The sequence below is a fragment of the Idiotropiscis lumnitzeri genome, chromosome 3 (assembly GCF_059441095.1).
Source record: "Idiotropiscis lumnitzeri isolate Australia: NSW breed Sydney's pygmy pipehorse chromosome 3, RoL_Ilum_1.0, whole genome shotgun sequence".
NCBI classification, from domain to species: domain Eukaryota; kingdom Metazoa; phylum Chordata; class Actinopteri; order Syngnathiformes; family Syngnathidae; genus Idiotropiscis; species Idiotropiscis lumnitzeri.
The window spans coordinates 19,657,279-19,676,610 of NC_142393.1; the positions used below are offsets into that span (position 1 = coordinate 19,657,279).

Consider the following 19,332-nt stretch of genomic DNA (forward strand, 5'->3'; position numbering starts at 1 on the left):
TATGAACGCTGAACAATATTTTCAACATTTGCAGCGCCAAGAAGTCCGTTGAGCAATATAAATAAATGGCTGATTTTGTGAGCTGTTACATTTTTCATATACGGTATGCGCAGCCAATATGCTCCAACCAATCATTTAAAGCAAGGATGTTATTTGTTGCATAATAAAGTCCATTATCGCAAGCGTGATGACTAATCTTGCGAAAAAGTCAGCACCGCCCCTTGACCCCGAGTTTTCCTCCCCAGACACATCGGATTGTAATTACCACATATAGTTCAGCCGCTAATGGCTTCCTAAAAGCTTCTGCAAATAGTTGGTGGTAATGGTGGTGTGATGACGATGAGTAGTAGAGCAAAGGGGAGCGGATGTTTTTATTTATTTATTTTTATTTATGATGTTTTTTCCTAGCAATACTCACAGCATGTTTTGTAATAAATGCATTCTAATATTATTGTATGTCCTCACCACCATACAGCAAATAAGTCAGGACCTGAGTCAAAGCATCCTTCCGTCAATAAAGCCTTGAGTGGTTACCGTATAAACAGTATGCTCTTATTTTTATTGAAACGTGATGTCCACTATGACAAAAACTACACTTTGTCTTTTTTATTTCGATGAACAACAAACGCTGACTGCGCTCACTGCAGTTTTGTGGACACTTCAGGGAGCTGGCCTGGAGCAACACATTTGTTATGCTATCACTGAATTCCACTGGTGGTTACCGAAAACGATATTAAAACCACTGAACCTCATCACAAGCAAATCAAACTCGACTCATAAAAATGGTAATATTTGTGTGACTTTGCTGAATTTAGGCTGTTTTCCGTGATGTTGCATTCATGGCCTGCAGTAAATGCTGAATAAGCTTCTCGAGGGATAGCATTGAATGTTCAGTGAAATGTGTCTTGAGAGGAATGCTGTACTCCAGATGTAGTGTGAGACATGGTCCGAAATGTCCTACTACAAACTTTTCAAAATGATTGCTTACTCATTTTTGGAAGCAGTTGAGGAAAAATTGCTTTCGAGCCTTTGAGTTACGTCGACTTGAGTTCTCATGACAGCTGTTAATTATGTCAAGTTTTGTGGGTGAATTCTTGCGTGTTGAGTAAACGATGTCTGCTATTTGTTTTTGTTCCAGATACTTCTCTGCACACGAGGCAGAAGGCGCCCTCCACTGACCTGTGCTACACCAGTGAAATCAGCAGTCTGATGGACTTCAACTCTCCCGATGCCTCTCTGGACAAAGGTAATTAATGCGCTGCACATTTCTGATATAAGGTGTTTGAATAAATTAAAAAAGTTTGCAACTTTCCACAGGTTAAGAATGCACTTTCTTGTAAATTTTCTTTCATCTACTAGTCATTAAGTCAATTTATTTTTTTTATACCAGAAGAGTAGAAGCTGTTGCAACTACAAAAATGTTCTGTTACCTGTCGTAATATTGGCCAGGTGTCCCAAAAATGCTGCCTGTAGTTTAATTCACTGTTGAAATTCTTCTTAGTACCTGAAGGAAACCTTTTTTTATTCTTTGTTTTGTGTTTTGGCCCCATCCCACAACTAACGTATAACCGGTCACATCCACATCCTCCTGCTGATCTGTTACTTTTGGCATCAGGCGCTTTGAAACTATAGCCGTATCTCAATTTTGCCTTCTTGTCCAGTTTTACGTCCTTGTGTTCTTGAGAAACGTCATCAGTTGCGTCCCAAGTCTCGTTCTAAATGAAAATCCGCATCAACCAAGAATGTGCGGAAGGCTGCTATGCTATCCAAATGGCTTATGAGACGACCCACCAGTGTTTTTTTTCCACCCATTGTTATTTAAGGTAAATTCGTCAGACCAGTTAGGGAATTTTAACAGTACACAGACGTTCCAATTACAATTTCCGCGAACGTTCTTAAGAAGACCGTACTTGGCGAGTTCACGAGACCGCACTCTGCATTCTTGAGAAACGGCTTGAGATTAATTAACGTGAGGCTACCCGGAAGTCTTTGCCTGCAATTTTAAAACTGCAAACTTCCCATTTCACTGACAATGACCTCTTGGGTGAGTTTTGCTTCCCAAGTGAGTGTTCCCTGTTTTGAAATGAAACAATAAGGCGATGGGGATAAATTGCATCAGAGGAAATCTTGGGAACAGCATTACCTACATTCAATCTTTTAAAATGCTCAAATTGGTCATATCAAAACTACTCGCCTAACAGAAATCTGTAAGACTTTGACTTATATTGTAGGCAAACACAGTTCATTTGTGCGTACATACAATTAAAGGTGAAAAGCATAAACTCCTCGGCTAAAAGAGGTAAGAAACAAATGGAGAATGAACAGGGATTTTCCCAGAACACCTGCTCCCGCGGAAGCCCCTCGAGCCACCGAGAGTGCGCTTTAAATTGCCATCATTAACAATATACAAAGCATCTCCACGACGCTTTCCATGTGTAAGTAATAGCTTCACCAATATAATCATACACAAATGCTTGGTTAGGCATTCTACTTCACATGCCTCTTACCTTGTATTTATGACCCTACGGACCGGCATGAAAAACTGTTGCTGTTGTTGATGTCCTTGGTCATTTTTGCAGTGTCTCCTCTTTGCTTGTGCGTCTTCAATGTCATCCTCTCGGTGGGTTTTAGGGATCAGAGGTCAATGGGAGGAAAGAAAATACATGAAATTGTGGTGAAATCCTCATCTACTGAAGCTACTGTTGGACTTAGAGTGCTTTTTTTTTCATTTCTCTGATTGGGAAAAGAATCCTTCACATGGAAGGTGAACGACTAGAAATGTGGCAAGGCATGCAAACGTGTTCGAATATTTTTAGAGCAAAAGGTGTCAAGTTGACATTTTATTGCTGACCCACATGGCCATTTATGTGCTTTGCCTGAGCTAACGTAGCGAATGGTGAGACAGAGGTCATGGGAGACATCCCCAAACTTTGAACATTTCAAATCCCAGTGGTTATGCACTGGAGATCCCATGTAGTGAAAAGTACATTGTGCAAGTTATAAAAGCCTGAAGAGTGTGCTGACATATACAACGGGTTTCATGTCTCCGGTCATGCGGCGAATCACAAACTGTGCTGCCACAGAGAAACTAGCAGAGCGACACATTTTCCAGCAAAAATGCGATGTGCATTTTTTTTTAATCTGCTATGTATCGATATTATTGGTGTCTGTAATTTTTCAGTCACTCACTCAGCTTGGGATAGAAGTAACTTAATTACCCTCTATACTAGGGTTGGGCAAACTTTTTGATTGGCAGGCCTGAAATTTAACAGAGGGACCGGACCAGGAGCAGATGGATGGAGTATTTTGGTAACGTCATCTCATCCGAGAAAAAATAAAATACATTTAATTTTAAATGAAAGTGAACAAAAGCATTACAACAATATAAATGCCGCAGTATTTAGAAAATAAAACATTAACAAGGTTTATTCATTTCATTTTTTTCAAGTTCGGAGGGCCGGATTCAAACTTTAATGGGCCACATGTGGCCCCCGGGCCGTAGTTTGCCCACACCTGCGCTATACACTGGTCACAAAACAGTAGAAACACTTATCACAAGTTATTATAAATACCAGAATTGCACAACAGTTTGAATAAAGCGTCAGAAACAAATCTTCAGGGAGTAACAAATTTTCCATGCAGTTGGTAAAAACACTAATCATGAAACAGTTGAACTTCTATTAAGTGGAAATACCAGCCGTAGGACAGTAGAAACACTAACCCAGGAGTAAAACCCACAGTCAGTAGAAGAAGCAACCATGATGTCAACTTAAAACCGGCTGCTGTGACGGACATTATATAAGTGGGCGCGTTTAGAGTGGAGGGGCGGTTCGGAGATGGATCCTCAACGTTATTCGTATAAGATCCACACTAAAGGCAACCCAATCGTTTTCTTGGATTGGGCGGCGCTGGTGCTCAGAGAGCAGGTATGCTCGGAGATGTGTGACTGGAGCAAAACATTTACTTCCTGTGACAGCTAACTTCTGCTCAATTTGTAATCAGATGTGGCGAGGCGCTGGAACAGCGATAGACCATTAGGTGGTTTTACATTTTTACGTTTTAAATTGTGTTACGGCTCAATGGACAATTCTAAAATAATTTGCACACTTTGTAAAACCAAGTTCAAATAGCATATTATTTGGAAGTGTTTGGCGTATCATCTCAGAGCAAGAGAGCCTGCTCAAGTTAGCTCCACGGGGCCTCACCTGCCCATCATCGCTGCAGGAGTGTGGCGCTTGTGGGCGGATGACTAAACCTTGAAGTGAGACGTTTTAAGAATTGCTTCTATTTGACGAATACAAAAAAATGCCTACAAAGCTGAGCCAGTTTTTATCTTTTTGTTGAATAATTGGAAAAGTGAAATTCTATTCAAAGATTCAAGAAATTGATTAACATGGGATATCGGTCTAACGATACATTCTTGTTATTAGTTCATCAAATTATTTTTATTAGTTCATCAATTAAGCTTCTATTCAAGTGATAGATGGATGGAAATATTTGTTACTCGCTTCAAAGATAATATTGAACATAGAAAAATGTGACTAATTGCAAATAATTACTAGAAAATGTGTGATTGATTAGTCAAGTAAATCCAAATCGCTTGACGGTTGAAGCACAAGTCATAAAAAAAAAATACTGTTCATCAAGGAGTTGTGAATGAAGCTGTTAATAAATTCTACCTGACACTCTGACCAGCATATTACGTAGCTATGTAGCTTTCCATCCCACAGAAAGACGTGATAAATTACACTATTACGGCTTTTATCCACTTTCTCCTTCTTGCAATTCCAAGATATTGAGTACAAGGCCAATGCACTTCAGCTCCTTTCGAAACAATTTCTTGCTGACCTTATAAACCACAACTCTTAACATCCCCTTAACAGCCTCTTATGAGAAAACTTAGACTAAAAAAGGATTGGTGTTCTACAATATTAAAACATGTGGCCATAACACCAAATCCAGCAACAGAAAATTCCAGCTTTGATCCTGAGACTGCATCATTAAATCTGCGGGTGACCGATACATTTTTTATCACTCCCACTGTATTCATTTTCCTCAGTTAAGCCATTATACATCCGCTCAGTAGAACAGGGACAGTGAGTTACTGTAAAAAAGAAAGAGAAACATATTAAGGTTAGGGCGGCATGGTGGACGACGTCTGCCTCACAGTTCAGAAAGTGTAAGGTTCGATTCCGTCTCCGGCCTTCCTGTGTGGAGTTTGCATGTTCTCCCTGGGTCTGCGTGTTTTCTCCCACATTCCAAAAACATGCATTGATTGAACACTCTGAATTGCCCCCAAGTGTGATTGTGAGAGCGAGTGGTTGTTTGTCTTTGTGGGCCATGTGATTGGCTGACAACCAGTTCAGGTTGTACCCTGCTTCTGCCTAGAGAAGCGCTTTATTTATGGCTTTTTCTTAGCTTCTCTTTACTCACCAAAATTTTGTTTACTGTTCATACATTTTTCAAATTGTTCTGTTCTAGTGAACAACCTCATCATTCCACAACCACTATTTTTTCTGTATATTTTGTTAGATTTCATGGTTGCAACCTTTTATTTCCTTCAAAAAGGTGTTTTTTTTTTGTTGTTGTTTTTTCTCTTCTATTTGTCTTCTGCTCTGCCCTGGATGTGCAGTATTTAGTTCCCCAAATGAGAGGCAACGTGTTCTTGCTTCAAGCTATTCATTTGTCATAAATGTACATTCAAAGTACTTTCAACACAGCGTTATTGCCATGGTAATTACCCGATTATAAGTCCGCTAGTATGATGATGATACACATTGGAAACAACATAGACGGGCTCATGGAAATTATCACTATTGGAGTCATTTTAAACCATTGAGACAACTCTTATTCTACCGCATTGATTTTAGTTTGGTGACTATCCTCTTCTCAACACCATCCATCAACTCTACCTTTGTAACTCTACGACTACCGTCAGCCAGAAAGTGCTCATGATTGAAAAACAAAATCTACGTTGTTTTTTTTTTTTTTTTTTAAATTCAGTGGATACCGGTGCACTCAAAAGACCAAATTTTATGGCACATAGTTATGAACTGATTTGGGGAGTACGTCAAACTCCTTTTTTTTTTATGTTACCTCTGATGGTCACCGTACCAAAATGACCTGTGTGAACAAAGGTCAGCTTCATTTGATCACATCACTCCAGATTAGAACATTATTTGACCTCAACGTTGGCCAAAATAGTTACAGTTTTCTTATTTTTATGAAGAAAATTGCAAAGGAATAAAACCTCTCAAATGCTTTCATCGCATAGTGACTGTTCTTAGACTGGTATGGTTCACATTGTGTGCAAATAATGGACTCACAAAGCGGATTTGGAAAGTGGACTGTGTCGAGACTATCCAAAACAGAACTGCAACATTTCCTCATCTAAGAAAGTGAATTTGATTTGAACACACCAAGGGATGGCGGCATTCTGCTTTTGAGTACGTCGAGTGCTTTAAATTCAAGCATTATTAGCATACTGTTTGTGTCGACCCTGAGGCAAGTCAACAGCTGTCAAGCGTGTTGCCGTGCAGCATGCTGCGGTCAGCTTGCATTCACACTCACCTGTCTGCAAACCAACACCTTGACTTGACTGCGCCCGTGTTTTTGTATGTGTGTCTCTGTTTGAGCAATATGGGAAAATAGCGACAGCCCCACTGAGCTCAGTCCACTGTTTGAATGGCGGAGGAGGGGCCGGGTGCACTGTATTACAGAAGCGGTGGGAGTCGCCTTAAACAGGTGCACTAAGAGGGAACACCGCGGCGGCAGCACCTGGATACTGGGTATTTCCTGGAGTCACTGGAAATATAAGCACTCATGAGCTGAGTGTCCACTGTTAAAGAATAAAACAAAACGGGTTTTGTGCATTGTCAAAGGCCTTGGCAGACTACTGACTGATGCTGGAATCCTTTGGAGAACTCCCCTCTCAGAAGGGGATGAAGTCAGACAGGGAGCATACGAATTGCGGTGAGTGGAAATGACGAGCGCAGCCGCCACATTAGACAGGAGGATGCAGTCTTTTTTTTTCAATGGCTTGAAATGGAAATACGGCAGTGGGTCATTATTTTCCAGAGGAGAGTTTCTGCCTGCTTTTTGCCATGTTGAGTAACTCGCTCGTGGGTCCACGGGGGCTTTATCTGATGGTGAGTCTCCTATCATCCAGTCACCTGCTTAATGGTCGAGCCGTTTGGAGACTTTAACCTGCCCTCACCTCTGTGGAGTTCTTTTAATCTGAACTCGCTGTTGATGTGGAGTTCCGACCTTTAACCCACAAATTCAAATGACTGAACAGCATGGACAGGAGTGGAGATTTGCACTCGCGTTCAAGGTTTTGGACGAGGTCACTCTATATTGTGTAAAGTGAAGTTTGTCCTCAAACCTTTTTTTCCAACCCACACTACAGTAAAAGGTTACTGTGTGTTTAAACTAAACACACTACTAGATGTTTGTACTGATTGCGCATTTGCACTCAAACTACTAGTTGTGGTTTTAACTTTTTATTCTTATTCATGCCGAATAATTATATGCATGTTTGTATTAATCTCCCAACTTTCTTTTTCATTGTCTTGTGAGTTTCTGATCAGTTACCTTTTTGTCATTACACAGAGAAACTCTCCTTGTCACACTTACTGTATGGAACTGTTTCTTGATGCTGGACTAAGTTACACATTTTTCAATAAGTCGTACGAGCTTAACACTGAGGTGTGTTCTTGAAAACGAGTGCTTTGGCAGCAAACTAGACACCGGGAGGCTATGAATTGCCATCTTTGGCCAACCACTCCAAGTGTGGTAACGCATTTGCAATTGTGCTGGATGACTCACCTTTTCTTCTCAGATTTCTCTGACGTCTGTGAATTCTGCTTATGTCAGCTGTTTGGCTTTGCTAAGAAGACGCAAACAACATTGAAGACTGGATTCACGTTTACTTGTAACAAAAGTGGATGTCTGTCGAATAATGTAGACGTTTGATCTTCAAGTTAAAGCCAACTCTTAGACAACAGCTTTTTTTGCCCCGTGTCTGATACTTGCAGCAACACACAGAGAAAGAAGTGACGGTGTCAGCATTGTAGCGTTAACAGCTGAGTGAGCTTGTCTTGTAATTGCCTTCTTTTTTTTTTTTTTTCTTACTGTGCTGCAGGTGATGGCAGCAGGAATCTCCCTCGGGTGTTGGTTACCTTCCTCACATTATGGCTTGCTTAATTAGATTTGAAAGTAAGATTATCACTGGTCAAGTGACTCACATTTATCGTGAGTTAGGGCACTTTTACACTTGGAGCCTTTAGTTAGTTTGCAAACATGGCTAATTAATTCTGGTGCCCAACAAACCAGCGATTCAGAAACTTGTTCTAGTAGGAGCGTTTGGCCCAGTTCCGCTATTCACTTTGTAGCGCATTGAGGCCTAGGCGTATTGGCTTTTTAGCTTCTCTTCTCGATTTTACGATGCAGTGTTTGGGGAGGATTGCAACAAAATTAGCGATCGCTTCAGTGAGCCGGATCTAAAGTCATTGCGTAATTACGTAATTATTACAAGTGTCATGTAAACAGAATTAATGGTTGATTTTAGCAAACAATATTTAAATTTAGCATGTTGTTGGTCAGAACTTTTGTTTATTGGTGCTCTTTTCTTTGCTTGCAAGTCCGCACAGCAGACCCTCCTCTTGTTTATATTCTTGCGACCCATTAGCGATGTAACGTGGATTTTCGTGACACTATTTGGTATGCTTGGAATTTTTGTAGCCAACCGGGGAGGGGAGACCTGGACATTGTTTACAAACTCATCAACTGTTATGTCATTTCGAGACAGTGGAATGGTTTTGTAAGTCTACGGATGTAATTTTGGTTCCTCAACATGTTTAAATTGATTCAAAAAGAATTTTTCTTTGATTGGCTGTCATGTTTACATACTGACACAGTACATTCGCCTTGCTTCATCAAATTAATCTTCAATTCTAGTAATTCCATAACCTGACCTATATTTCCTATTCAATCTTGCCATTTTGGCATGTGTAGCAACATAATTAATATTCTGTTTTTGTTTATTTGAGCATCCTGTGCCCACCTCCCCAGCCTGGATTATGAGCAACTGTACTGTTGTCCTCAGCTGCAAAGGTTATTTCTCAACATGGCGTATGCAAACAGAATGCTTAAACCTGCACTGTCAGACAAATATGAACCCCTTCGCTACCCGTGTAAACTAATCTATTTGTACTCACAATAGGATTAATCTGTCTAAAATGATCCACTTTCTTGGCTGGATTTTGTACAAGTCTCATTGCAGGGATGTCTTGCAGAAAACCTCACAGTATCGTGTGTTTGACTCACAGTCCTAGATAAAAATGTCTGAAAACTACTTTTTTGCAATAAGCTGGGGAAACTGTGTATTTTTTTTTTTTTACGATAAATGGAAAACAGGTTCTTACGGCAACACAACTCTTGAAGGAGATAACAGCAAATATGACCCTTTGCAATGTCTCGGAAAATAAAGGACAGACTACCCGCAGAAGCCGTTTTTGTAAAATAGCATAAAATTCATCAAATGAACAAATAACATTTTGCTAATCATCGTTCAAGTGAGGAAACATTTCAACTTCGGCATCTTAATGTTTTGCTTTCTTTCTTGTCATATTGCTTGTTAATGCCAAACATTGGTCGCGTGAGATCACGTTGGAAAGCTAAACGGCAGCCTGCAACTCCATTGGCACATCCCTCACTTCTCGAGTTGTTTTAAAGAGTCCAAACAACCAGTACATTAATCACAAACAACAAATCTACCCTCATGTCATAACTACAACCTCAATCCAAATTCTTGGAAATGCCGCTTAATCTCGCAAAAGCAAATGTAATCAAAGGTTTACTTTTAATCCTCGTTGCATAGTCCTGAGGCTTCAAAGAATTGTCCTCGGGGAAAATTAACCAGTAATCATTGACTCAAATTCATTCATTTATAAAGTAATCCCCCCCCCCCCAAAGCATTTCTCCCAAATTACATTCACAGACATATCGAAATAGATGTATCCCTTCGAAATTGTTCTGTCTAAACCAAAGAAATAGTGGAATACAAATGCCAAACAGCAAGATGGTTATGCTAAAGGTTAATTCTTCCTGACAGTCAAATGCAACACACTGTGGCATTGGACCTTGCTGCGCATGCTGCTAAATTGTTAAATCAGTAGCAGAGCGAGCAAGACAAACTCAGTCGTATAATTAAATGCATTTCCCTAAATTCTTTAGTTTTGAAAAAAGGTGAATGAATGTAGTCAAAGCCGTTTTGTCCTGATTTTAAAATCTGCTGCAATTACATAAACCGTTTTTATGTTATCTAGTAAATATTAATCACAAAAAACTGCAATATAAATGTTTCCCATCAACTAAAGTGTGAATTTGAGAATTTCTATATTATAAACTAGAATCAGTCCATCAAATATTTTTTGTGGACTGACTCATCTCTATACTTTTGCCGTAATTGATCAATGTATGAGCGTCGTTTACTATTTCAACCACTTTGATAGTGCAACTCACATCACCTGTGTCACACTCTACTTTTCCACTGCATCATCCTCGACTGAAACCGGCTGCAGTGCTACTAACGGCGAAAGAAACTGCCAGTTACGTAAATTTGTCAGGTTGACCACTTTTGTAGTTTTTGATTAAAACCGTTTATTTTCCCCTCGTTTTCTCTTTTTCACCGTTGTGCTGGGGTAACGCCGCTTCTTACTCATATGCCCACAGTAAAATGGAGCCGTCCAATGTATGAAAAGGGAAGCGGGCGCATGGGAACCTTGATGATAGATTCAGCATTTTAATGGGTTGTCAATTGGGTGAATGAAAAATGAAATGATAAATGTTTTGAATTGACATCATTAATCTAATTTTATGAGAAATATCAGGGGACCAGCAACCTGCCTGTGTCTGCCTAATACTAAATACACCCTTGTTGCTGTAATTGAAAGGGATTAAAATCTTGTCGTCATGGGTATACAGTAACTAAATTTTCATGGTCAAAAATCAATCGATCCATTCGTCAACCTGGGACAAATAGAAGCCTGACCATCCTGTCTGAGGAGGATGAGCCTGCAAAAAAACAAAGCAATTGATTCTTCCTCTTTCTTTAGATATACTAAATTCCAAATAGATTTTCACGACTATTTTCACGTTATCTCTCTGCAGCAAATGCGAGTGGTAGACATTATAAGCGATAGCATCAGCAGCCACCAGGCCAACACACAGAGATTGTTGTGGAATGCGAAGATTACAGCCTATCGTTCCCTCTGATCACTTGTCTGCTCACAGACAAGTCGAGTGTGGCTTTAACCCCACTCTCTCGAGTTCAGTCGTCATTTCTGCAAGGACTTGAAGCATGAAATGGTCTCGCTTCAAGGCATGCGGATGTCAGATGGTGGGATGTAGTCCTCTTCATCTACAGAGTGACTGATGAGCGGAGCGGAGCATGTCGTGTACTGATCAACCTTGTTAGTTAAGGGCTTTTGATGAGAAGCATTGTGTTTTGCTAAATTCATTTATATACGTCTAAGAGCAGCTTAAAAATGTGTTCTTTTAATTATATAGTGAAAAGAAAAGTAAATGTGTGAAGTGTGGCTTCTACTTGATTTTTCACCTATAACACATTGAAATACCGCAGTTGCATTTTTAGGTAAAAATGAGAGTTTCCCTCACACTTTTTCTGGATGCAGCCTTGCGGGGAAAAAAGTTGAACATTTTACATTGTGATGAGGAGGAAATCATTTTTCATTGTGGACGCACATTGGATGAATGGTTAGTGTGTTTGCCTCACATTTCTGATGTTTGGGAGTTCAAATTAATTAATTGAATAATTAATATTATTTTACCTATTTTTTTTTGTCTTGGTGTAACCCAGTGCTTCTCAATTATTTTCTGATACGCCCCGGCCAGCAAGAAGAAAACAATTTACGTCCCTCCACCACATCCACATCGGCTACTTGAGGCAAACCGCAATTGCAGCTTGTCTTAATTGATTAATATCAGTGGCGAGGATTGAAAAAGGGCGGCGGTACAAAGTGAAGTTTCATTTCCAGATTATTACCTCCAATCAACTGTGCGCTAAAGACACCTTCATTTATCATAGAACAACTTTGACACTGTACTGTGTTATTACTGTCATATTTGGAATACAAAAATGGCCATGGTTCAGTGAAGTGTTGCTAATGGTGGATATTTTCACTCATTTGTTTGCATTTCAGTCCTTGAAAAATATATTAGCAATACAATGTCGAGTGGCACTAAAATGTCTGGGATCTTGCCTTTTTTTAAATATATACATTTTTGTTTATTATTTATTATCATTATTAATTTGTGCAAATGCAATGACTTGATTTTATTGAGTTAGTACACAGACAAAAATAGTCTCTCTCTCGCTCTCTCTCAAAATGAAAATTCGATACATTTTTCAGAAAATTGTTTACTATAGTTTGTCAGCTCTGTCTCATTTCAGTGATATACTGTACATGACCTAATTGTGAATATGTAACCATTAAGTGTAAATGTGCTTGAAAGCAGGTGCAAACTTTTTTTTGTCTTTTATTGTTTTTTAAAATGTAATACTTATTCAATACCTTTTTGTTTTTTTCGTCGTCATCGCCAGTGATGTAAAATATTCGTTTGATTTCTGTGTCCTGAGGCAAGTTGTTTTTTTTTCTTCCCTCTATCCTTTCTCATTTTCATCAACTGTGACCCTTTCATTCCCTCCAGCGACACAGGGAGATTGTTCAGCTCATGAGAATTGACTCGCTAATCCCGCTCCAAGCACCCGCAGACCCTCTCTGAAAGCTGCCTTCATCACTCACACCTGCTATCGTCGTGAGGCACTGATGAATTTGCTATCAGCGGCTTGCAGTTTTTGGTGTTGATGTAGTATACAAACTGACTTCATGGTTTTTATAGAGGTCAAAATTCAGGCAGCTGTTGTCATAGATTTTTCCTCTACAATCTCTGCTATTTCCAAATTTAAATGATAGCCTATTATAGTGGACTGTTAAATGTTTGAATGCTTCTGAAGTTCTTCTGTTAGTGGAAATATGCCTCAACAGTTCCACAAGACTTCTAAGATGGAAGATGCCATTAATGTTGAATGTATGGATAAATATTGATTGATTCTGACAAAATCTGTGAAATCCCTTTGCTTCATTGGATAAAATCATTCCAAGGTTTTTTTCTTAGCGAGTGCTGGCAGATGCATTTTCTCTGCCATGGTTGTTGCACATTTTCAGTCCAGAGATTGAATGTAAAAGCTCAACTGTGGCATGTGCAGGAGAGCGGAATGTAGGATTAAAACAGCCGCATTTAAAAAGATATAAAGATATAGTATCTATTGAAATTATTTACATTGCAACTACTTGATTGCTTCTTCTGAAGGACACTGTTGGTATGACTGAGAAATGCATTTCTCTCATCACATCTCATCAGTGAATGTCAGAAGAATCATCATTGCCATTTTTTTTCTATTTGTTTTTTTTTTTTTTTTTTTTTTTTTAGTGATATATCACCATTTAATACGCTCCACTAAGGAAAACTTTGAAATTGGTGCTGCATAGAACTTGTCATGGCTGATTAGTGTTGATGGGCTCCACTGTTGCCTTGAGATGGCAGTAAAGCACCTAAAATTTGGCAGATCATAGAGAAACCAATGGCATGCGTCGACGCAGTTTTGGATTATTCAACACGGGCAAACCACCTTCACGCGTCTCATTAACTATACAAGCCGAAATAATGTGATTGCGCAATTTAACTAGCACTTTGAACAAATTAAAGTCTGGAACCATTTACACATAAAAATGCATGTTAGGGAACAAAGGCAACAATTTACAATTTTCCTGTGTTGCACAGTCGTAGCTTTTTTTTTTTCCTTTCTTTTGCGCAGAATACGGTGTTCCAGCATTAGTCTTTGCTGTATTAATCAATGTCATCAGCATGTTCAATTGGATATGCATGCCCTGTATGGAGGCGCTCTTGTTGGGGTGAGGATGTTGCCATGTAACTGTAGTCATCATCATGACAATGTGCACAGTAGCGCAGAGTATTAATTAAGGCTACACAAACATAATTAGTCCAAACTACATTCGAGTAATCTCTTGAGGCTCCATGATAGTGTCGCTGCTGCATCATGTCATGGCCGTTAATGTGTTCACACTTTCTATACAGAAGATGTGTAGCGACTACAGTGCCACCACAGCACTTCCCACACAGAAAAGTACGCACGTACACACACCGTGTCGTTCTCTATCAGCTTTTGACCTCCAATCTCAAATCAGCCAAGTCCAATTTCACATGCCTCATGGCCGCTGGCCTCTGTGGCAAACTGTTGGATGTTTTTTTAGCTTTGCTTTCCAATTTCTGCTTTTTTTTTCTTTTTTTTTTTTGGAATGGGGGGTGAAAATGAGAGACGAAGAAGGTGAGTCTGACTCAGACACATGGAGGGCTTCCATTGATGTATTATCTAAAAGCTACTTTATCTTAAGGACCAGAGTAAAGCATTTTGCCCGCGTCATTAAAACATCCATGCTGTTGAAATAGGAAAGGTATAGTGGCAGTCATCAGTGCTTCTAAAATGAGGTTCACTTATGCTCAGTTAGTAGCACTGCATGCCGTTTATCTTGTGCTTTATTTCGACTAAAAGATGCACCAAACTTTTCGGCTGAGATGTTATATTTTGGGCACGCTCATGAATAATCGGCATTAACTGGTAATTGTTCTTCTTAGTGTAGGTAAATTGCACATCTCCCGCAAAAATTTAAGAGATTGTGTAAGATCTAAGGCCGATGAAGTAAAAAAAAAACAGAATTCCAGATAAATTACAAGATGTTAGCCTAAATATTTGCAGGCTTTATAAAGATGAGTCACTTTTTTCTTTCTGAAAAATAGTCGCCTCACGTTTTGATGTCAGAAGAGAGGATGACAGATTGTGTCTCCCTAAAGATGTGCTGATACATTGGAACCATTTCGACCGGTTTCTGCTGCTGCAAAGCGGTCCCACAACGGCTTCTGTATTATTGGAAGGGTCAGTTCAATCTATTTTCCCTAAACCATAAAAGTAGGAAATGACAGCACTCACATTCGTAATTCGCTGATAGCAAGTGCAGGTCTGCGTTCTCGCTATTGTGCAAGTGTGCAGATTTAAGCAGTCATTTACATGAATGGCCTATGATGGAGGTTCCATTTACGGTTTCAGTGAGCAATAATCACAATGGGGCTGAGCCTGTTTGGGACCGTCAGATGAAATGGAGGCGGAGATGGATGACAGTGAGTGCGCTTTTTTTTTTTTTGCTGGTCCATGCACCAACGAAGATCAGATGCCGTTAGCCTCGCTAGCCTCTATTTGAACCATTTGTCACGAACAAAAGTTCCTAAAATGTACTGGATTGCCAATTTTACCAGTGGTGACATTCAGATTCCTCTCATAAAATGGTTGATTTTTTTTTTTCCCCCATTGTCAGGGGTCAGAAAAAAATGATTTTCCTACTCATTGTTCTCCAGTTGTGAGCCGCAATGAAGTTGGCAGCTACAGCCGGGTGGATTGGCACCTGCAGGGGGGATGAACAAATCAACGGACTCCCACCCAGAATGTCATTTGTAATGCACAGCTTCAGTGCATGTGTCTTTGCAACCTGGAGGCCATGTGAAAAAAATAAATGGCTGTCCACTATTTCCAACCCACTGAAACTTTATTATTAATATTCTTCTTATTATTATTATCTAGAGAGCTCACATCACACCAATACTGAAATCAGATGTGGTGAATCTTCTTATGGGTTTATCCCTGCCAATAATTTTTAAGTAGTTTGTAAATTAATAATGAAACAATTTTAGGGCGATGGCAACAAATCCAACAAGACCTCAGTCAAAAGGCTTGCAAATTATAAAATGATAATGATCAAGCGAAGTGTTAAACTAACAATGTTTATTTTGGTCTACTTTTGCAGCATGGTTTCTATTTTCTTTTGTGATGTCATTCCAAAAATCCATGCAGCCTTTTCACGCTCTACCACCTTGTGTGTTGTTGTGTTAGTTCTACTTCGTGAGGAGGTGGCCCAACTGCAGGAAGAGGTGCACCTGCTGCGCCATATGAAGGATATGTTGAGTAAAGACCTGGAGGAGAGCCAAGGAGGATGTTCGGCCGACGTGCTTTCTGCCACCGAGCTCCGCGTGCAGCTGGCCCAAAAAGAGCAAGAGCTGGACCGAGCCAAGGAGGCTTTGCAAGGTCAGAACTTCAGCAGGGCAGCATGTGCTCTTTAAAACTCAACAAAGTCACCCTTACGATCCGCTGTAATCTCTTTGATGGTCACCGTAATTAAATATAAAAAGTCAGGCTACTTTGATTTAGTGGCCCCCAACCTTTGTTCTGGCACGTACCGGTAGCGCCTACGGTGGGGCGGGGCGCGTTTGGGTGCTCACCGCATATTGTACAGAGCGGGCTGCGCATGAGGTCGTACACATTTTGCTAGCTTGTGATTTTGATATCATAATTCGACTGAGACAAAAAGCATCTTGACAAGAGCCCAATGTTACAGAAAAAAGCAAGTTAATTTTCAAAAATAAATGTCCTTGAATAATAAAGTACTGCATGTTCTTTTTCTATTGTTTTATTTGGGGGTTTTTTCCCCCTCATCAGTGCGGCCCCACCCCAAGTGGCCCACGGACCATACTGGCCCCCGGGTGTTCGGAACCGCTGCTTTAAATGGTTCAAATTGACATTGTCAAAATAATTATCCCTTTCACTGTACCTTTATTATTGTACATGTCGTGCAAATCGAAACAATTTCTGTATGTTGATGACGATTGTTCCTGTGCATACTCCATTCAAGACCACTTCTTAAAAACAAAAGAAGAATTGCCTGCGGGTTCTCTATTTATTTTTTATGACCTGACCTGAAAGCAGGGTATTATTTTTATATCGCCATAATGAGATGTGTTAGTTGCTACATATTTGGCTGCATTATGGACTGCTGGTGAGTGTTTTGGTCTGTGAAATGCTGCTGCAGCTCAATGAGGCACATGTGAGTCACTCAAATGTAAACCCAAATTTTTTTTTCTGTAAGACTATCCCTATGGTTTTATATCGTAATTTCTTTTTAAGCCATTGTAGTAAAGTCATAACAGCTACTGGTCTGTACGTCCTCACCGATGTTAAAAGTACTTTTTGCCAGCTGTCAAGAATAAAAGCGGTTGCTCAGTGGGAACTGTCAAAATGTTTGGAATGTGTTTGGCTAATGCAATGATGATCATGATGCAACGACTGGTATGTGAAAATGAACTCGAAATTCCTGGAATGTCTCTTTATTCGACAATTTATTGGGACTTGTATTATACTAAATCTTTGCACTGGTAAAGAATGTATGGAGACAGAATCAAAGACCAACCCGAGCGTGGAGTGAGAGTAATCAGCTGCTACTAAAAGCTTCAATCAGGGGAATTTGGGTTGGCTTACAAGGCCGGAAATGTCAAGCAGGGGGATCTGCTTTACCATAAAGACAGCGTGTGAACGAGGACAACAGGAAATTGTCAGTTATATTGTTTGTTGGGGGTAAGTTCAAAAAGGCAATACTGATTTACTGTGTAAGCTGTTCTTTCTTTTTGTGGGGATTTAGCTTTATTTGAGTAAAAGAGAAGCGGTACGAACAAGAACAAATATGTGAATGTTATCAGAATATAGTTGTATTTTTCATGCTATATATTCTACTATTACTAAAGAAAAAAACATAAATAACTCAAAAGCTCTCAATATAAAAACTCCAGATCAACCGCATCATCTCCATATCCACCGGACATGTTGATGCAGGGACCTCCTTTTTTGCTCCTGCTAGTCTGCATGTTCGCTGTTCCACTCATATGCAGTGCCCACAAATTTCCGATATGATTGAACAAAAAAAGAAAATTCACCCACAAATGACTGGAAGCCGTGGCGCCAAAGCACACTCTATGAAACGGCGACAGAAGTCTGTTGGAAATAAATGATTACCATTTCATTTAAGTTGTATGTATCACTGTGCTTTTGATTATGTTTGGGCCTGCAGAGAAGTCTTTGAAGGCCCTGATGTGACACCACTCTGACTTCATTTAATTTTTTAATTTTTTTTTCTTCAACAATTTGATGAGTGTAACAAAGTCAACTGTTACTCTGCATGCAAGCTTTGAACATGGCAGGTGATGAGGATGGTCTTTGTTTTCATTGTCTATACGATCAAAAGCGCAACTCACGCATTGATTGGTACACGTGTCTCTTGACAGACTTTTGCATGTAAATGGGGACTAACGCGTTTCTTAATTGATCTAATTTGAATTGGAGCTTTAAGCAGCATTAGGGTTCGATTTTGTAGCTGGCTTTCTGGGCATGCACAAGACATTATTTAACAAAGATAAATGTCGGATTGCTTTAGCGTTTATTTGCCATACTGCAGCTTTTCAGTGTTAAATGCAGTACACAGGTCACATCATTTTCAAATTTGTATGTTGTACTAAAAGTAGCAACACTTTTTATCTGCTTTGATTTAGATTCAATGTCCTTCAAAAGACAGTTGACAAGTTTCTCTGAATATTTTACACACTTAATATCATAAAGAGAAGAGGATTCTTGGTGCGTCTTGTACAACCATGCACGTACGGCACTTTAGTTGTTTTGATGGTCTTTAAACACTCTTTTAAAATGACACAAAAACAGTTAAGACATATATTGAGAGCGCAAAATCAAAAATATTGTACAAACAATTTGTACTCACAACCATGATGACGATGGTGAAGATGATGAAGTGCATTCCCAATTCACCGCTGAAATAACTTTTTTTTTTTTTTAATTTATACGTATTTTTTGTTATGAATTTGCTTATGGGCAGTTGCTGGCTGGCAATGTTTCTCATGTCATGATCTCACAAACGCAAACATTACATTTTGAACAGGAAAGGAAAATGCGGACGCGATCCGCAAGGCGAGCGGTGCACTGTCTCCCCACTAATAGAACACAATCGGCAGTTAAGTTATTGTTATTGACTAACAAAATGATAGCAACGCTCGGATTGGCTAAAACAGTAAACGTGTATTTTTTCATGACGCGCAGGATTCAAACTTGGTAGATGGCAAAAATACTGAATTAATAAAACTTTACACTTTAAAAAATGGGCCAAATACCGGGACCATGAACATGGAAACCTCAAAGGGGGTGGTTTCTCTGTACTTGGCAAAAAATGAAGTGTCTTTATTACCATGAGATAAATTCTACTTCTGCAGTGGAAGCTGTGGCTTTTCCTAATTATATTTGAAGACATGGGCATACCACACATGAACCATTCATTAACATGTCTC

General features: G+C 39.5%; 1 protein-coding gene across 4 annotated transcripts in view; it reads left to right on the forward strand.

Annotated features, from left to right (window-relative positions):
• The window catches only part of kazna (kazrin, periplakin interacting protein a), a 121,811-nt gene that overhangs the window by 82,236 nt on the left and 20,243 nt on the right, over window positions 1-19,332 (forward strand). For 3 of the 4 annotated variants that reach the window (XM_088290643.1, XM_088290644.1, XM_088290646.1), the window contains 2 exons: window positions 1,139-1,246; window positions 16,046-16,237. In XM_088290643.1, the coding sequence (XP_088146769.1) occupies window positions 1,139-1,246; window positions 16,046-16,237 (300 nt within the window). Of the gene's footprint in view, window positions 1-1,138; window positions 1,247-6,740; window positions 6,973-16,045; window positions 16,238-19,332 lie in introns of those variants that run through there. The other variant, XM_088290647.1, reaches the window with a different exon arrangement.